Raw genomic sequence first — 17,317 nt, forward strand, 5'->3', positions numbered from 1 at the left:
GGTGGGGCTGAGCAGGGAGGGGCGTTCACAGTCGGGTCAGATGATGGAGGCTCTGTCTGAGGCTCGGGGAGTACCAGTCACAGCTTAGGGTCTCAGGTGCTGGGGTTTGCTGGGCAGAGCCTGGAGGGCAAGAAGTGGGCTGAGTCAGGGACGTTCCAGCCTCACGAGTCTTTTGGCTGTTTTTGGAAGCTCCCATCACGGTCCTGCCCCGGACCTTTGTACTTGCTGTGCCCTCTTCCTGCAACACCCTTCCCTCATATAGGCTTCTGCTCAAAGGTGGCCTTCCGAGCAGGGACCCGACCTCCCCAAAGTTACTCTTGTCACCTTATACTGTCATCACTTGGGATTTATTATGTGTCCATCGCCATGTCACCCGAACTAATTCCCCCAGGGTTTTGTTCATCTTGGTCACTACTGTGCTCCTAGCACTGGGCACATCATAGGTGTTCAGCAAACGGTTATGCCTGACTCAGTGTCCCCCACGAGCTGTGGATCTGGGCCTGTCCCCTTTTGGTGATTGAGGCCCTTCTGGGGCTGGACGGCTTCAGCTGTGCCTCCAGGCAAGTCACACCCCCGAGGGCTCTGGCTGGGGAGACTCAGGTCCTTGCCTCCTCCACCCCAGAAGTTCTGCATCTGGGGCTTGAGAATGCCTTTTGGGGACTCCTGGAAAACTAGGGTCCTTTGAAAAGCAGTTCTTGTGTTTGTGCTCAAGAGTGCCCCACGGGAACTGTACCCCCGGAAGGTCTGCACCTCCTAGATAAAGTCAGAGAGGCGGAGGTCATGAGCAAGGCACGTGGGGGGCAGGGGAGGGGTGTAGACAGCATCAGCTTCGTGTATTGAGGGCTGACAAGGCGGGGCCTCCATTGCGCACGCTTTAATTTATTGAGTTCTTCTAACAACCCTCTGAGCCACAGAGAGGGTAAGCATCTTGCCCAAAGACACACAGCCTCAGGCGCACGGTGTTAGTAGGTAAATGGCATTTTGTATGCAGCCCTGGGAAGGAGCCCCTTTCCCTCTCTGAGAGAGCCCCACTCATCCGGATCTGAGGCCCAGAGATGCCCACACTCTTCCTCGGGATGGCCTGGAGTTGGTTTCTCAGTGTGGGTCAGGAGCTAAAAGGCTGGAGGAGCCGCCCCCCCTTTCCTCCTCGTTGGCCATTTGCATGACAATGAGTCCTTTGTCCCTGGGTCCAGCCTCCTTCCCAGGCTAATAACATAATTCCCGGCCTGTGATGTCATAATGGGCCCTTTCTGCTGGGGTTGGAGGCTGGGTGGGCAGCTGTAGAGGCTGGGCCCTGGCGGGTAATAAATAGAGAGGTGCTGATTATCGGGGGGCCGGACGCGCTCTCCTTGCAGGATGCCGATTCATCCTCCAGGAGTGGGATTTGCCTCCCTTTGACACAGGAGCAAACAGATTCAGAGTTTGTTCAGCCCCCTGGCTGAACCACTTTGCGCCTCTTCTTGGCCTGTGAAGTGGGGGTGAGTCATCCCTGGCTGGCCCTCTCCCGGAGGCGTGGGTGTGAGAGTCCCTTGCTTCCTGTAAACGTGAGGGAGGCCCCTACGCCCAAGGCAGGACGGCTCAGGGAAAGTGGGCTCAAACCTGGGCCTGTGGCTTACCTCTGTGTCTCAGTTTCCTCGTCTGCTTGGCGGGGCTTCTGCTGGGGCTTGGTGATGGGCCTCAGTGGGGAGCCAGCGCCCGTCCGTGGGCAGTGTCAGGAAAGGCTGCTGTGTAATGGGGTGAATGGTGCCCCCCAAAAGATAAGCGCACGCATTAATACCCGTCTCCTCTAAACGTGACCTGCTTTGGGAAAGACGTTTTTGCAGACGTGTCTTGAGATGAGGTCATTTGGATTCCCCGGGTGAGCCCTCTGTCCAGTGGCCAGTGTCATTCTGAGGGACAGAAGAGAAGGCACACAGAGGACGCTGCATGAAGACGGGCAGAGACCCCGGGGACGTGGCCGGATGCTGGCGGAGGCAGGGGGGATCCTGCCCGAGAGCCTTCGGGGAGCGGGGCCTGCCCACACGCGGATGTTGCACCTTGGGCCTCCAAACCTGTGAGAGAATAAATTTCTGTGGTTTGAACCCATCTGGATTATGGTCATTTGTCACAGCAGCCCTAACAGACTAATACAGCCAGGGACCCCCCCCATTCTTTGGAGGTTGGAGGGAGCTCTCCCTGGGGCAGATGCATGGGGGTTCTCTTCCCCACCCCAAGCTGAGGGTCCAGGACCGAGGGAGGTGGTTGGGGCAGCTGAGAACATCCCTTTATGCCCAGGGGCGTGGGGAGCCCTGTCAGAGGAGTCCCTTGCCCAGAACCCAAATCCACAAATCCCTGAACCTGCCTGGTGCCTGCTACTGGCTCTCCCCCCTCGGGTGACTCTGCTAAGGAGGACATAACCCAGGAGGCAAGAGGCCCCCCAGATTCCATGCTGGGCCCATCCTAGGCCCCGAACGCTCATTCCCCACCTGCCTGGCCGTTCACCCAGCACCTGGGTTGCAGCCATCCCCTGCTCCCCACCCCCGCCCCCCCGTAAGCCGCCTTGTTTGCCAGGTGCCCTTGACAAAGGGAGACACTGAGCCCCGGAGAAGGCAGGCTACAGCCCCTCAGTGGTAGGGATGGCCTTCAGAGTCTCAGGCACGGCTAATGCGTGGGCTGGCGTTGCAGCTTCCAGGAGGAAGGGATCAGAGCCCCGGGCCACACCAAAAGCTTCGGGGGAGCAGGCAGTGTAGTCATGGGTCAGTTCTTGGGACACGCAGGCCTAATGTAGATGGCACCCCAAAATCTGACTTTAAGTGGACCCCTTCTTGGCCTCAGTTTCTCTGTTCACAGAGTGGCCTTCGACCTTCGGCTCAGAGTCTGCAATAATGTTCTCAGTGTTCAGGGACTCAACAAGCATTTATAAAGCGCCTGCTGTGTGCACTGAGCTGGGACTCAGTGGTGGACACAACAGATGCGACTTCCTTCCTCAGGGACCTGACCTTTGGGGTTGTGGGGAGATGGGAAATAAGGCAGCCGGGACTTGGGGAATGGAGATACTAGATCCCGATGGGGGAGATAACAGAGCAGGGGGCTGGGGTGGGGCTGAGGATGCCGCCTTCCTTCTCCTTCTGGGACCTGGGGTGGGGATTTGCAGTGAGCTCTTGGGGGGTGGCCAGATGGACGAGGAGATGGCCGTGGCCAATCTGCAGCAACCTGTGGTTGCCTCCAGCTGGCAGGACTTGGCCTGGACCCGTGAGCAGTGACGTTGGCTACAAGGCCTATGAGGCCCTGACACCGGCCTGGTGGAGGACACAGGGGTCTTCTCCAGCCTGAGTAGGGAGGCTGGGGTACAGTGGTGATGGATGCTCAGGACACAGCGGCCAAGAGGTGGATGCTGCAGAGGGCAAACGTGGGTTTGCATCCAGGCTCTGCCCCTTGCTTACTGTGTGACCGCAGGCAAGTTACTTAACCTCTCTGTGCCTCAATCTTGCTTCCCATGGGTACTGTAATGATTAAGTGAACTGATGATAGTGAGCATTGTATTAGCAATTTGCTATGATGGTGAGTGCGAGGCGCTCACCTTGGGTCTGTTACCAGGACTGCTCAGGACCTGGAATCTGGAAGTGGAGTTTGTTCATCTTTCCACGGTCCTCTTCCTGCCCCTGGGACATGGAGTAGCCTTCTTTGGCCCCAGAACCCCAGTCTCCCCATCTGTGAATGGGGAGCTGAAACAGACTGGTGGCCACATGGAGGTGGGGAGGAAAAGAGGATGGTGGGAGAAGTCAGCACCTATGGGGTCAGGGCTGGGTGTCAGGATCTCTCCCTGCTCCCGGTCTGAGCCATGGCCACCCTCCAGGCCGAGAACAACTGCCTGTTTTACGGCCCAGGAAGCAGGCCCCAGCAGGGATGGAGTCCAAGGTGTGTCTGTGGGTGCAGCCTCATGGCCTCCTGGCTGCAGACAATGCCCCTGTCTGAAAGGAGGGGTGGCGGGGCTGGGGCAGGGGGAGAGAGAGAGCCCTCGCCAGCTCGGGATGTTCTGCCAGAAACCGAGGCCAGAGGCTCCACTTACTGCCTGGGGCTTTGTGGGTGGGGGTGTGCCTGCTGCTGAGGGGTGACCCAGATCTGAGGCAGCGAGGAGGGGCAGCCTTTATCTGCAGAGTTGCTGCCTGCTGGGTCCCCTGTTAGGGCCTCTGATGGCTCAGGACTAGGCCAGGAGACTGCTTCTCCTTCACGGTGAGAGACCGGGAGGCCTGTCCTGGGCTCCTGCCTGGCCCCTTCCTCCTAGTCTGAGTCTGTCCTGGGCTCCCATCTCATTTCTCTTGCCTCCTTCTGACTGGCTTGGGAGATCTCCCTACCTGCACAGGTGAGGAGACCAGAGAGTAGAGAGATCTGATTCCAGGGAGATTCATGGGTTAGAATCTGGGTTTAAGGGGTTGCTATCTTGGGTGACTTGGTTGCAATCGGCAGACTCCCTGCTCCTCCTGCATTTATTTATTTATTTATTTATTTATTTATTTATTTATTTATTTATTTATTTATTTAAAAGATTTTATTTATTTATTTGAGAGAGAGAGAATGAGAGACAGAGAGCATGAGAGGGAGGAGGGTCAGAGGGAGAAGCAGACTCCCTGCCGAGCAGGGAGCCCGATGCGGGACTTGATCCCGGGACTCCAGGATCATGACCTGAGCCGAAGGCAGTCGCCTAACCAACTGAGCCACCCAGGCGCCCCTCCTCCTGCATTTAACACACAAGGCTCAGGGTAAGCTTCAGGCATGGTTGGATCCAGGGGTTCAGGGTGATCGAAGGTGCAGGAGGGGTCGTAGGCCAAGGGACATAAGGGTGCAGTTTGCAAGCAGTGGGTGCTGGGTGGGCAAACAACAGCAGCTGACCACAGCAGCTTCACTGCCAGCTTAGGGGCCCTGCCCAGCCCCACTTTCACAGCCAGTGTGTGCCCTTTGGGGTGGGGGGGTGTTATTTAAGATTCACTGGGTAAGTGGGCCCAGCCCCTCCCACTCCCTGTTTTAATTAGGGGCTTCTCAGGTCCCCCCTCCAAGCCATGTGGGAGAACTTCTGCCTGGCCCCCCCCCCCCCCCCCCCCCCAGCTCCCCTGGGCTTTGCTGGGCTCTGTCTTGTGGCTTTCAACTGACCACATGTCAGAAGCCACAGGTCACATCCTGGCAGCCCACGGGCTGTATTTGGATGTCAGACTGATTTATTGGGTTGGGTCTATAGTCTATGTTTTTGAAATAAAAATTGTAAATTGAGGGATGTCTTAGAGTCAGACTTTCTTTGCCTGAAAGGCTTGGAAGCTGTGATCCCCTGGGTCACAGTCTTGAGTGGCCATGATGCCCCCGGCTGGGGCTGAGCCAGTGGCCACCCCCTTCCCATGTCCTTCCACACATGCGGCCCCCGCCTGCCCCCATCCTTGGCACGACTCCAGCCTGGCCCTATGTATTCCAGTCGGGGCATGGTATCTTCGGCCCTCCTTTCTCTTTTCCCCTCCCTAGTTCTGGCTTGGGACCCTCTCCCCCCGAGCCTTGTTAGTCTTGCTCCCTCCACAAACTGATAACCAGATCCCAGGGGAATGCTCGCCGCTCCTGGGCACTGAAGCCTGTGTTCATATCTGGAACTGCTGGCTACAGGGGCCGGAGGGCCTTTTGGATTCTTGATTACTGCTCCGTGATCATCAGAGACTAACTGATGAACGACAGCCCTCGGGGAAATCGAGGGGCTCCTATGATCCACATTGGAGCGTTGGAAAGAGCAGATCAGAGTGGACCCTTCCTCCTTGGCCAGGCATCTGGGGGGGGGGGCGGCAAGAGGGCCTTCCTGGCCAGGCCTGTGGGAGGTGGGCCCCTGGAGGCTGGGGAGGGGGGTGCACGGCAGGGCTGTTGTTGAGTGGGTGGGCTCCCGGTCCTGCAGGCCGCTGCTGGCCAAGCTATTCTTAGCAGCGGGAACATTTGTCCTCCTTCACATGTGGTGGAGGACGTCCCCCAGAGATCTGCCCTGAAATACTCAGGACGACCCCATAAATTCCTCAGAAAGCCGTCCTTGAGGGCCCAGCGTGCGTGGAGGAAGGGCAGGGGGAGGCGTTTCCGGCAGCTGCACAGCTGTGGACACATTTGCCAGATGTTGATGCAGGGAAGGTGGTGGGAACCCAGAGTCTGCTGTCCCTGCTCCCTCTCGGTGGCCCCCTTCACCCTCAGGGTCTTGGCAACTGATGGGCCAGGCCAGCAGACTGGTGGTGGTGGGGTTTCAGGTCAGCCCCTCCCTGTGTCCCGGCCTCTTGGTCATCTCCTGAGGCTGCCTGGCTTGGGGGCGAGGTCCTGACTGTGGTCCCTCGCAGTGCCTAGCTAGGAGGGGCTGCCGCATGCCAAGACCCCCGGCAGGGCCTTTGGCAACACCGTCTTCTTTGATGGGGGCAGCCTGGGCAGTGGGAGCCACCACAGAGCAATACCAGCCCAGCTGGATGCCTGGGCTAACAATCAGGGAGGCCTCCCTGGAGGAGGTGTGTGGTTTGTTTTGTTTTTCTTTTTTTTTTTTTAATTTTAAATTGTGGTAAGATAGACATAACAAAAATTTTACCATCTCAACCATTTTTAAGTGTACAGTTCAGTAGTGTTAAGTACATGCACGTGGTTGTGCAACCATCACCACCTTCGTTTCCAGAGCTTTCTTCTCTTGCAAAACAGAAACTGTCCCCGTTAAACACGAACCCCCCATACCCCGTCCTCCTGGCAACCAGCCTTCTACTTTCTGTCTTTATGAATCTGACTATTCTGGGCACCTCCTATGAGTGAAATCATAGTGTTTGTCCTTTTGTGTCTGGCTTCTTTCACTCAGCAGAATGTCGAGAGCTGTGCTCTGTGGCCCATTTCCTTCTTGGTTGTTGGTTCATTTCCGTCCAGGCAGTGAAGCTCCTGGGGCCTGGAGCCCTGCATCCTTGACCATCCCAGGGTCCAGGATTAGGACGCAGTCCCGGGCCCCCGGTGAGTGGATAGCACTCATGGGGAGTGGGCACCGACCGCGCTGAGCCCCCACACGGGTCCCTGCTGCCCGCTGCATTCCAAGCCCCTGGGTGGGGGGCGGAGGGTCGAGCCATGTGCCCAGGCGCACAGCTGGTGCCAGCGTCCCACCCCCCACCGCCCGGACACCAGCCTCTTCTCCGGTCTCCCCCTTCTCCCCCTCACCCCGGTCCCCTCTGCAGAAAAAAATTGCCGTTTGGAAGGCCAGATGGAAGAGCTGGGCCTAATGGAAAACACGTCCCTCCCGGGGCTCCCAGAACCTAATGAGGAAGAGCCAGGAAAAATCCGGCGTCATGTTTGTGAAACACCCAGGAGGGAGGGCGTGTCGCGCGTCGGGGGCTCTCGTGTGGAACCCGGTGACCCGGCGTGCGGGGACGGTTTGTCACGACTGTGGCTTGTCTCTCTCTTCCTTTTAAAATTAAAAGGGGGGGAAAAGGGATTCCCGGAGGGAGTGACTGTGAGCAGATCTTGCTGTGGCGGGGGAGCAGGGCTGGGCGGCCGAGCTGGCCCCAGCCCAGGGGACACAAATGGGAGATAGAAGCGGGTCTCCTTGGCGGCCCTGAGCTGGGCCACTCTTCTTCTGCTCCCTTCGGAGGGTGTGTGCGGCTGGACCTGGCTGCCTTCTGGCTACGTGACCTCGGGCAAGTGAGTGCACCTCTCTGAGCCTCAGTTTCCTGGTCTGTTGAATGGGGCAGTCTGGTTTGGTGAGGCAAATCGGAGCCTTCCCCTAGTGTGGGTGCCTGATGAATGTCACCTGCGGTAAACTGAGGCTGGTCGGAGGGGGGGGGGCACAAAGCAGAATCTGGGGGCAGTGGGGGTTCTGGCTGTGGCTGGGGATCCTTTTGAGGGGAGGTGAGAGGTGGGGCGGGTGCAGGGGGTGTGTTTGGCGCCAGGCCTCTGGTTTCCCCTGCAAGGTTGGTGCAGGCTGTGGCCAGTTGGGGCTCTGTCCTGGCACCTGGTCATCCTTGTGGACCCGGAGCTTTTGTCCCCACGGCCCTGGGTATTGTTCCCCCCGGGGTGTCTGTGGTGGGCTCCGCTCAGGCCACCCTGCCCACTTTGGACCGCGTGGGCTGTGGGATCCAGCCGAGGAGGGCAGAGTCCGGCCACGCAGCACGAGGCTGCTGCGTGCCTGCCTCTTTTGGGGCCTCAGTTTCCCGCCTGCAGAAAGAGGGTGTTGAGTGAGGGCAGCCCCCTCCTCCCTCGTCCAGACCCTGCGAGGCCCAGCTCACCCCTCCCTCGGGAAGCTCTCTGCCTTCTCTGTGTTTGGGTGTGTGTCTCCCCAGTCCTGCATAGCCTCCTTGCTCTGGGGACTTGCTCTGCCATTTATTTGGTTGGGCCCAGCCTCGGTTTTCTCACCTGCAAAGTGGGGAGAGTGATAGCACCTGCCCAGCGACTAGCATTGCCACCATCGTTACTGATAACTTGCCTTCCCCGTCCCCACCCCCTGTATTTCCAGTGGTGGAGGGAACTTGAGCCCTCATTTTGGGGACTCTTTTGTGGGTGTTGAGCTTTCCATGGATCTTTTCTCAATGAATCTTTCTACCTGTCTCTCCCTGTTCTGATTCTGGAGTTCGGGACTGGAGGGAGCTTGGGGGGCAGTTGTGCAGGTTTGGGGGTTTATGGGGGTGATGGTGCTCATGTGTGTCCCCAGCTGTGGCTGGCAGGGAGCCTGATGTGGGAGTATTAGTGGAATAAAAAGCATGCTTGGCTCTGGGGGTTGCTTTAAAAAGTGAGACCCAGAAAACTGTGGACAGTGGGACAGTTAAATCGATGTCCATCTGCTGATTTGTCTGTCCCATCTGTCTGTCCATCCATTCATCCATCCATCCATCTCCCTCGCTCTTTCCTCCCTCCCTCCCTCCTTCATCCATCCGTCCATCTGCCCCTCCTTCCCCCTCCAGCCCTCTGTTGAGTACCTGGGGTGAGGAGGTGTTGGGACAGGCCTGTCATTGGCTGGCAGCTCTGGTTGGCAGCGATTTCTGTCCACCTGGTCCACTGCCGTGACCCCAGTGCTTGGCACAGTGCCCGCACATCAGAGATGCTCAAATTAACTCCCCGACTGACCGGAATGGGGCAGAGACCCATCTGGGGTGGGCTTGTCTTGACTGGCCTCAGCTAGGGGGTGGGCAGGCAGCGCTCCTGAATGCTGAGTATGGTGACCCAGGGCCACTCAGGGCTACTGCTCTTTGGACGGAGCCATGAGCAAGCCTTGGTTGGGCTCCTGGCTCCTCCTCGGGAGCCCAGTGAGCTCTCTGCCAGGTCAGTGTCACTGCTGCTGGGCCTGCCTATTTGGGAGGGCAGGCAGGGTCCTGTTTTCTATGGGCTCCTGAATGGTGGCTTTAATAGTGTTAAGATTCCAGGTGGGCTGGTCCTTTTACCCACATACGATGCACAGAGGCCCGGGACCCATTACTCCCTGATGGAGGGCACAGCTGAAATTTCCTTTAACTCAGTGGCACCAGGGGCAGGCTTGATATAGGAGACCTCGAACATCACTGCTGCCCAGAGGGGTGGCACCTTCCTTTCTCGCTCACAGTGAAAGCCTGTGTGACCCCTGGCTCACTCCACTCTTACCATCTGGGCCTCCCTGCTGTTCCTTCCCCACCTCAGGGCCTTTGCACTATCTGTTCCCTCTGCCTGGAAGAGCTTCCCCAGACATCTGCATGCTTTCCTTCTCCCCTTTCTCTCCCCCTCCACATCTTTCCTTAAAGACCCTCTGTGGTGAAGCTGTCTCGACCCCCCTCTTCCCCTGTCTGCCCTCCTCATACTTCTGTTTTTCTCCATGCCACAGACACCTTCTAGCATTCCTGTTGTAACTCCTGTCTTGCCTGCTGGAGTGGCAGCTCAGCAAGGGCAGGGATTTGGGGTCTTTTTCTTGCTTCTGTGTCTCCGTACCTGCCCACGAAGGTTGCTGGAACCATGGCTGATGGTGGTGAGCTGCCGGGGCAGGGAGCAGGGACTCTGCCTTCACCCCCTGCCCTCGGGGCCTGTGCAGGCTCCTCTGGACTCATGGGGGCCGCCTCCCGTGGGGCTTACTGTGTCTTGGGACTGAGCTGAGAGCCGGATCCCCGGCGTCCGCTCTGCGCCAGGAGGCCCTTCGGAAGGTGGAAGCAGATACTTGGCCAGCTCCCCATTATTACAGGGCGCCAGAAACTAGAAACTCAAGGTGTAAACAGCTTCGTTCTAGCTGTAAACAGCTTCTTTCTGCCGCATCCTAACCTCACGTCCCAGAGCAGCCTCGGCGTGCACATCCCCCGTTCTCCTGGGGCCAGGCTGTCTGGTAGATATTCGTTGGATGCCCACTGTGTGCCAGGCACTCTGCCAGGCTCTAGATTATAGCAGTGAACAAAACAAATATTTATCGAGCACCCACCATATTGGGTTAAATAGGGTATCCCCCCCCCTTAATTCGTGTCCACCCAGAATCTGGGAATGTCATCCTATTTGGAAAGAAGGTCTTTGCAGGTGTCATTAGTTAAGATGGGGTCATACTGGATGAGGGTGGGCCCAGAATCCAATGACTGGGGTCCTTGTCAGAGGAGAGGACACATGGACACGAGGGACACGGCCAGGTGATGAGCAGCAGGGACTGCAGTGAGGCGGCCACAGGCCAAGGGACACCTGGGCTGCTAGCAGCTGGAGGAGGCAGGGAGGATCCCTGGGGGGGACCATGGCCCTGCCCACATCTTGGTTTGGGACTTCTGGCCTCCAGAGCAGTGAGAGGATGCATTTCGGTTGTTTTCAGCATCAGTGTCTCTCCAGCCTGGCCGGTGGGGACGGGGGTACGAGAGACCACGTCCCCTGTGTGGGACCCGTGCCTTGTCCTGGCACGCCAGAGGTTTCTGGTGAGCGTGCATGTGTGTGCGTGTGCTGGGGGCGCCTCTCGGGCTGACAGCTGAGTGTTGGTCCTGAGGCTCCCCCACCTGCCACAAGTTCCGATGGCGGGGCCCATTAGTTACGGGAAACATGCAGGCTTGTGTGGCGCAGACAGCTGGCCTTTCATCTTCGAAGCCTGGGCTCAGGTCTGAAGGCTCCCAGGCACGTTTCAGCAGTCTCAGCACCTTAACAAGCACCCCCCCGCCCCTCGCCCACATCCCCCCACTCTCAGAGACAACCCAGCCCTGGCCTGCTGTAATTCTGCCCTCCCCGGAGCTGAAGCAGGCCGCACACGACATGGAAAATCTATGGAATGTGCCTCGGTGGGGCCTCAGCGTCCTGCCTGGAGAGAGGAATGTGGGGGCAGGAGGCTCTGGCCTCACCTGGTGTTACTGGCACTTGCCTGGACAGGTTCCCTTGTTGAGCACCTGCTGAGTGCCAGGCCCACTGAGAGGCTCCGGAGATGCAGCAGGGAGCAAGGCAGACAAAACGCGCAGCAGGGAGCTTCCTCCTGCGGATTTGGAAGCCTTACCAGAGCCACGCGGTGGATGAAACAAGGGATGTGAGGTTAGGATTATGGGGTGCCGCCACACTGGACCCACAGCCTGTGGTCTCTCGTGGGCCGCTGAGTGGCCCTTGCTGGGTGCCGCCTCCGGGGCAGGTGCGGTGGAGGGCCACGCTGGGGCCCCTGCGGTGTTTGTGGGGGCCCCCACCGTGGGCCATTCACGGGGAGCCCCATTCTGGACTGTGCACGGAATCCCCTGCCGTGGGCAGCTCTGGAGTTCTTGGCCCTCCCCTGACTGGCTCGGTGGCCCTGGTGTCGCGGTTTATGGCTTGGGTATGTAAGGCCTGGGTGGGCCTCTGGTGTCCCTGTCTGGGGCCCTGGGGCTCAGAAGCATCCCACACCACCTGGCTCAGCAAGTTCTTTACCTCGCCTGAGTGCCATCTTTTCTCCTTGGAGCCCTGACCTTGCTGTTTGCTTCATTGAGCACCTGCTGTTTACCAGGCGTGACGGTAGTGCTTCCCAAGCATGCTGTCCTCCCAGCAGGCTGGTGGAGCAGGGGCTCTTGATATGTAGCTGAGGAAACAGATGCAGAGGTGTGAGGCATCCTGCCTGAGGAGGGGACAAAAGGTCCCTGCGCCTGGGTGAGCTCCGTCCCGACTTTCCTGCCTGTGCCTGCTTCTCCTTCTCTGTGGCTTCTGCTCTGCTCCCACCAGCATCATCTCTTGCTTGGCTGTCCGCAGGAGCCCCTGGGTCTCCCCTGGCTCTCTGCAGTGCCTGCTTGGAAAACACAGTGACCCTTTATTTCCCCAGCCATCGTCTGAGGATCCTCGGGGCTCTTAGAACAGGATCCATCCTGCCATGGCCCGGGAGCCTTGAGTGACTGTCCGCCCTCCCTGCCTTGTGCTCACTCAATGAATTTCTCAAGCACAGGGGTGCCTGGTCTCACCTCTGGGCTCCCGTTTGGGCGGCGGCCTCTACCTGACTCCCCCGACTGTCTTGTGCCCACTCCGGGAGTGCTCCCCGATGCCCCCTCCCCCTCCCCAAGGCTGGGGTAGACTGAGCTTCCTTCTCCAGGCTCACAGTTTGCTGCTTGTCTGCCCCCGCTGCACCCTGCTGGAGCACCAAGACCCTCTGTGGCTGGGCCCTGCCTCATTCATTCACTTGGGGCTCAGCTCGCAGTGGGGACCCTGAAGTTTCTATAAATAAATGGGTGCCCACCGCCCTCTCCTGACTCCAGAGCCACCAGACCTGCAATGGTATCGGGGCTGCCGTGTCCTATACCCGCTGCAGGCTGGGTTCGTTTTCAGAACGCCTTCCAGCCCAGCCCAGATCTGGGGTACCCTCCTGCCATCCCGCGGGGCTCCCTCATGCTCCCCTCCCTGTCTTTGATGAAGGAGTGTCCTTTTTCTTGTCGTTCACATTCAAACCTCGATGAAGTCAATGCTTAAATTTGTTTTTCCATTCACAATGTTATGCAAATACTACCTTTACCTAATTTTAACACATTTCCCTCACTTAGAGGCTAAGGCTCCAGCCTGGTGGTGGTTAGCAATCCCTGCCCACCCCCTGGCAGCCTCCAGTCTGTTTTCTGTCTCTATGGGTTTGCCTATTCCGGATACTTCCTGTAAGTGGACTCAGGCACAATCTGGCCCTTTGTGACCGGCTTCTTTCACTTAGTGCGATGTTTTCAAGGTTCATCCGTGGTGTGGCTTGTGTCAGTGGTTCATTTCTTTTTGTGATTAAATCATGTTCCACTGTATGGATGGACCACAGTTTGTTTATCCATTCATCTGTTGATGGACTTTTGGGCTGTGTCCACCTTTTGGCTGTTGTGAATATTGCTGCTATGAATGTTCGTATACATGTATTTGTTTGAGTCCCAGTTTTCTGTTCTTTTGGGTATGTGCCCAGGAGTGGAATTGCTGGGTCATTTGGTAATTCCATGTTTAACTTTTGGAGGAACCGCCAAAATGTTTTCCTAAAAAAAAAAAAAAATTTTTTTTTTTTGAGCTGGCAATAAATGTGACTGAGGTTGGGAGGGATGGAAATTGGGTTTATTAAATAAGCTCGTGATGAATGAAGGAGGCACTCAGAGTCCTCTGGCTTTGGGGATCACATGCGTGTGAGGACGCTGGGCCAGGGGGCTGCTGGGGTGACCTGTTGATGGCTGAAGCCCCCCAAGCTTGGCAGTGGACACACCGTGAGTCTTGAGGGAGTGGGAGGCCAGCCAGAGCCTGGCTGAGGAGGGTGAGGAGGGTGAGGGATGCCGCCGAGGATTCTCCAGGGCTGGTTTGGAGAGATGTCACCTCCCCGGCTTCTGGAGCCCACGTGCACCACCCGCGTGAGCATCTGGCAGAGGCTTGCCTTCTTTAGTCGGCGTTCTGTTAGGCAAAGGAAGTCAGGAAAGCTGTGGGTAAATCAGACTTCTCTGCCGCCTTCTGCAGTGCAGAATCAAATAGCGATTTGGAAGTTGCCCGCCGTGCTCTTGGAGGAGGGGCAAGCAGTGTGAGCATCTCCCCCACCAAAGTGCTGGCCTCACCTCCTCGGAGAGAGGGGGCAACTGCTGAAAGCCCAGAGAGAGAGAGCAGACTAAAATGCGCGTCGCTGCATTGTACGACCGGGCTCTGCTGGGCTTGGAGATGAACTGGAACAATGGGATTTGTGCAGCAGTGGCCAGACCTGCCCCTCTCCCAAGGCCAGTTTCCTGTGTCCTGTCTTCAGGACAGATGCCATGTTGCCCTTGGTGGGAACTGGCAGGGGCAGCTCCTTCCCCTGTCCACATCAGAGCATCACTGTCACTGGGCTGGAGCTACTCAGAGATGGTTCTAGTGATAGTGATGCGAGCAGCTCCTGTTAGCTGAGCAGGATGTGTTCCCATGCTCATAAAAATTACATCCTGTCGGCTGGGAAGAGCCCACGTGGGCAACTTCCTGAGGTGCTTGTAGGTGCATTGGTCCGTGACTCCTTTCTTTCTTGGGTGAGTCAGAACTCCTGGTGGCAAGTGACAGAAACCCAGGTTGGGCCGGCGAAGCAAAACACACAGGAACGTCTCAGCTCTGCTAAACGAATGAGCAGGCTTCGGCTGCCTTCAGGCATGGCTGTCATCAGGACCCGACTGTGCGCTCTCCACCCTCAGCTCTGTCTTCCGGCCGGTTGGTGTCGTTGTCGGGCAGGCACCTGCCATGAGGTGACCCCAAAGCTGCAGGCTTTCATCCTCCCGCCTTAGTCCCAAGCAGAGCGCCCCCCGTTTCTTCTTCCCCCGCCCCCCCAGCAAAAGTCTCAAGACCGCTGCTCATTGGCCTAGGTTGGGTCACATGCCCATCCCTGGACCAGTCCCGGGCCCAGGGGATGCAGGAATCTGATTGGCCAGGCCGGGTCACATGACCACCCCTGGAGCCCGGGGAGGGAGGATGGTTCCCGGAAAGGACTTTTGCTGAGTCTACAGCAGTGGAAGATCGGGGTGGGGAGTGGGACGCAGTCAGGCCCCCAGGCAGGGGTCTCCTCCCTCCTCTGACCCCCGCGATCTCTGACCCCAGCGTTCTTTCACAGTAGACCCCCACCAGGCAGATCACCAGTGGAGGGTCCGAGCGTCCACACCCTTGGGGCACAGTCGTCAGCGGCAGGGCAGGGCGATGAGGGGCGCCGTGAGGTTCCAGGGAGCTGGGGGTACGTTCCATTTACTGATGGCGGGAGATGCAGCTCCGGCCCGCCCCAGCGCGCAAGAACATCCGGGGGCGCGGCCTCTGCGCCCTCTTGGCTGTTCCTCAGCTGGGGGATGGGGCTGCACGTGGCGGGGCCGGAGGGACACCCCTTTTCTGGGTGGCTGTTGAGGGTGGAGTGTGGAGGAGGCCCGGGTCGTGCCCGCGGGCTCCCGCTCCGAGCTGGGGCGGTGGTAACCGTGCGCAGGCTGATGGAGAGGGAGAGGCGGATCCTAGGCAGGACGGAGGCCCCAGAGATTACGGGCAAAGGCAGCTTCTGAGGGCCTCCTCGCTCCCTTGACTTGAGTCCTTTCTTCTTCCTGAGCCTCCGCTGCCCCAGCTGTAAAGACATTGGACTGATGCTTGAGCTGCTTTCCAGCCTGGACACGGGTGGTTTCTCTCCCGCGGGAGGCACCGTTTACCTGCCTCCCGGCAGCCATTTGGGGCCCCGCTGGCTCTGGTCTGTGTCCTTAGCTGTTTTTGCACCGTCCAGGCTCCTCACTCCCAGCTCTGCTCCTGCACGGGGTCACGGGGAATCCCAGGCAGGCCCGCGGGGTCACACTGTGACCTTTGTCCTGCGGGAACTGACCCTGCCCACCGCGGCCCAGGACACTCATGTGTTCCTTACCCTGGCCATGCCTCTCAGGACAGGTCCCCAGCTGCCTGCCTGAAATGGGTGCTTTCGGAGAACTTTGCCCTGGTGACTCAGAAACCCGCAGAGGTCTTGGGGTGAGGTCAGGTGGGTCGACAGGGCTTGGGACCCTTTGGGGGGGATGGGGCAGCGCCCATAGAGTTGGGGTTCACGGAGTGAGGTCGGGTGGGCTGAAGAGGGCTTGGGACCCTTTGGGAGATGATGGAGGCAGTGGGCACAGAGTTGAGGTTCCATGGGGTGAGGTCAGGTGGGTCAGAGAGGCTTGGGACCCTTTGGGGAGGGGTGAAGCAGCACCCACAGAGTTGGGGTTCCACGGGGTGAGGTCGGGTGGGCTGAGGGGGCTTGGGAGCCATCTGGTGGGGGGCAGTGCTCCCAAAGTGGGGGTTCCATGGGGTGAGATCAGGTTGGCTGAGGGGGCTTGGGAGCTATCTGTTGGGGGGGCAGTGCCCCCAGAGCAGGGGTTCCTGTGCCTGCTGAGTGAGGGCCTTGGTTATGGGTGGGGAATGGCTTTCCCTGATGCGGCTCATGTGGCAGCTGTTGGTCTGGTCTCTGGCTCAGGGGTCCCTCAAATGCCAGTCGCATCTCCCACTGTCAGTGGGCAGGAAGTGCCCCAGCGGCATGGAGGAGGCTCAGGAGGACCTGTGTGCTTGCTCTTCCCCAGGGACCAAAAGAACGACCAGGGGGCCCCAGCAGGGTCCCTAGAGGGGCCATTGCCCTGTTGCTGATCTTGTTTCTTTTCTGGTTTTCTCTCAGGTGCCTGTGACAGGGCGGCCCATGAGCAGATGACAAGGACTGGCTTTTAACCTTGGTGGCCACTGAGAGGGAGATTATTGGGGCCCAGGAGCCCCTGGACGCTCACCGCCATGTCGGGATCCACGCAGCCTGTGGCACAGACGTGGAGGGCCACTGAGCCCCGCTACCCGCCCCATGGCATTTCCTACCCTGTGCAGATAGCCCGGCCCCACACGGTAAGTAAAGGGTGTGTGTGTTCCCCGGGGTCGCCTTTGGGGCCTTCTTCTTTCACCAAGTCCCCACAAGGGCTGGTGTGACTCCAACGGTGTCTGACCAGGGCTCACTGTGTCCCCCAAGGGGAAATGGGGTGCCACGGCAGAGACCACTGGCGTCTGGAACTTCTGGTGAAATCTCTTAGCTCCCACTTTAAAGCTGGGAAGATGGAGATTGGGGCCAGGTTGAGCTGGGTTCTCTGTCTCTCAGAGTCAGCAGTGGAATTTGCATACAAACATGGAGCACCTACTGAATACACTTTCCTGGCAGCCCAGCCTCCCCTGGACCCCTTCTTGCTTTACCAGGGGGGCCATTGCTGACAGCCCCTCGCCTCCCTGATCCTTGGCCCCGGAGCTCCTTCACTATGGTGATGCTCAGGGCTCTGAGATGATGAAGCTCATGTCTCTGGAGCCCTGATTTGCGGATCCGGGGTGTTGGTTCTGCTCACCAAGGAGCCGCCCCATCTCTCGGGGATAGCCTACCTGTGGGGAGGCAGAAGTGTTCTCACGTGCTGGCCTGCACACGTGTGTGCGCTTGATCAGCTCTCCTAAGCTGCACCCTGCTCTGTCCTTCCCC

At 58.5% G+C, this 17,317-nt stretch overlaps 1 protein-coding gene across 8 annotated transcripts in view; it reads left to right on the plus strand.

Moving 5' to 3' along the window:
- Positions 1-17,317, plus strand: part of NCOR2 (nuclear receptor corepressor 2) — a 212,453-nt gene that overhangs the window by 48,744 nt on the left and 146,392 nt on the right. For all 8 annotated transcript variants that reach the window (XM_035016825.1, XM_035016826.1, XM_035016829.1 and 5 more), the window contains exon 3: positions 16,490-16,704. In XM_035016825.1, coding sequence (XP_034872716.1) covers positions 16,600-16,704 — 105 coding nt within the window. In that variant the 5' untranslated portion in view covers positions 16,490-16,599. The remainder of the gene's footprint in view (positions 1-16,489; positions 16,705-17,317) is intronic.

This window comes from Mirounga leonina, unplaced genomic scaffold, assembly GCF_011800145.1.
Source record: "Mirounga leonina isolate KUSES-001 unplaced genomic scaffold, KU_Mleo_1.0 Mir_171, whole genome shotgun sequence".
Classification (NCBI taxonomy): Eukaryota; Metazoa; Chordata; class Mammalia; order Carnivora; family Phocidae; genus Mirounga; species Mirounga leonina.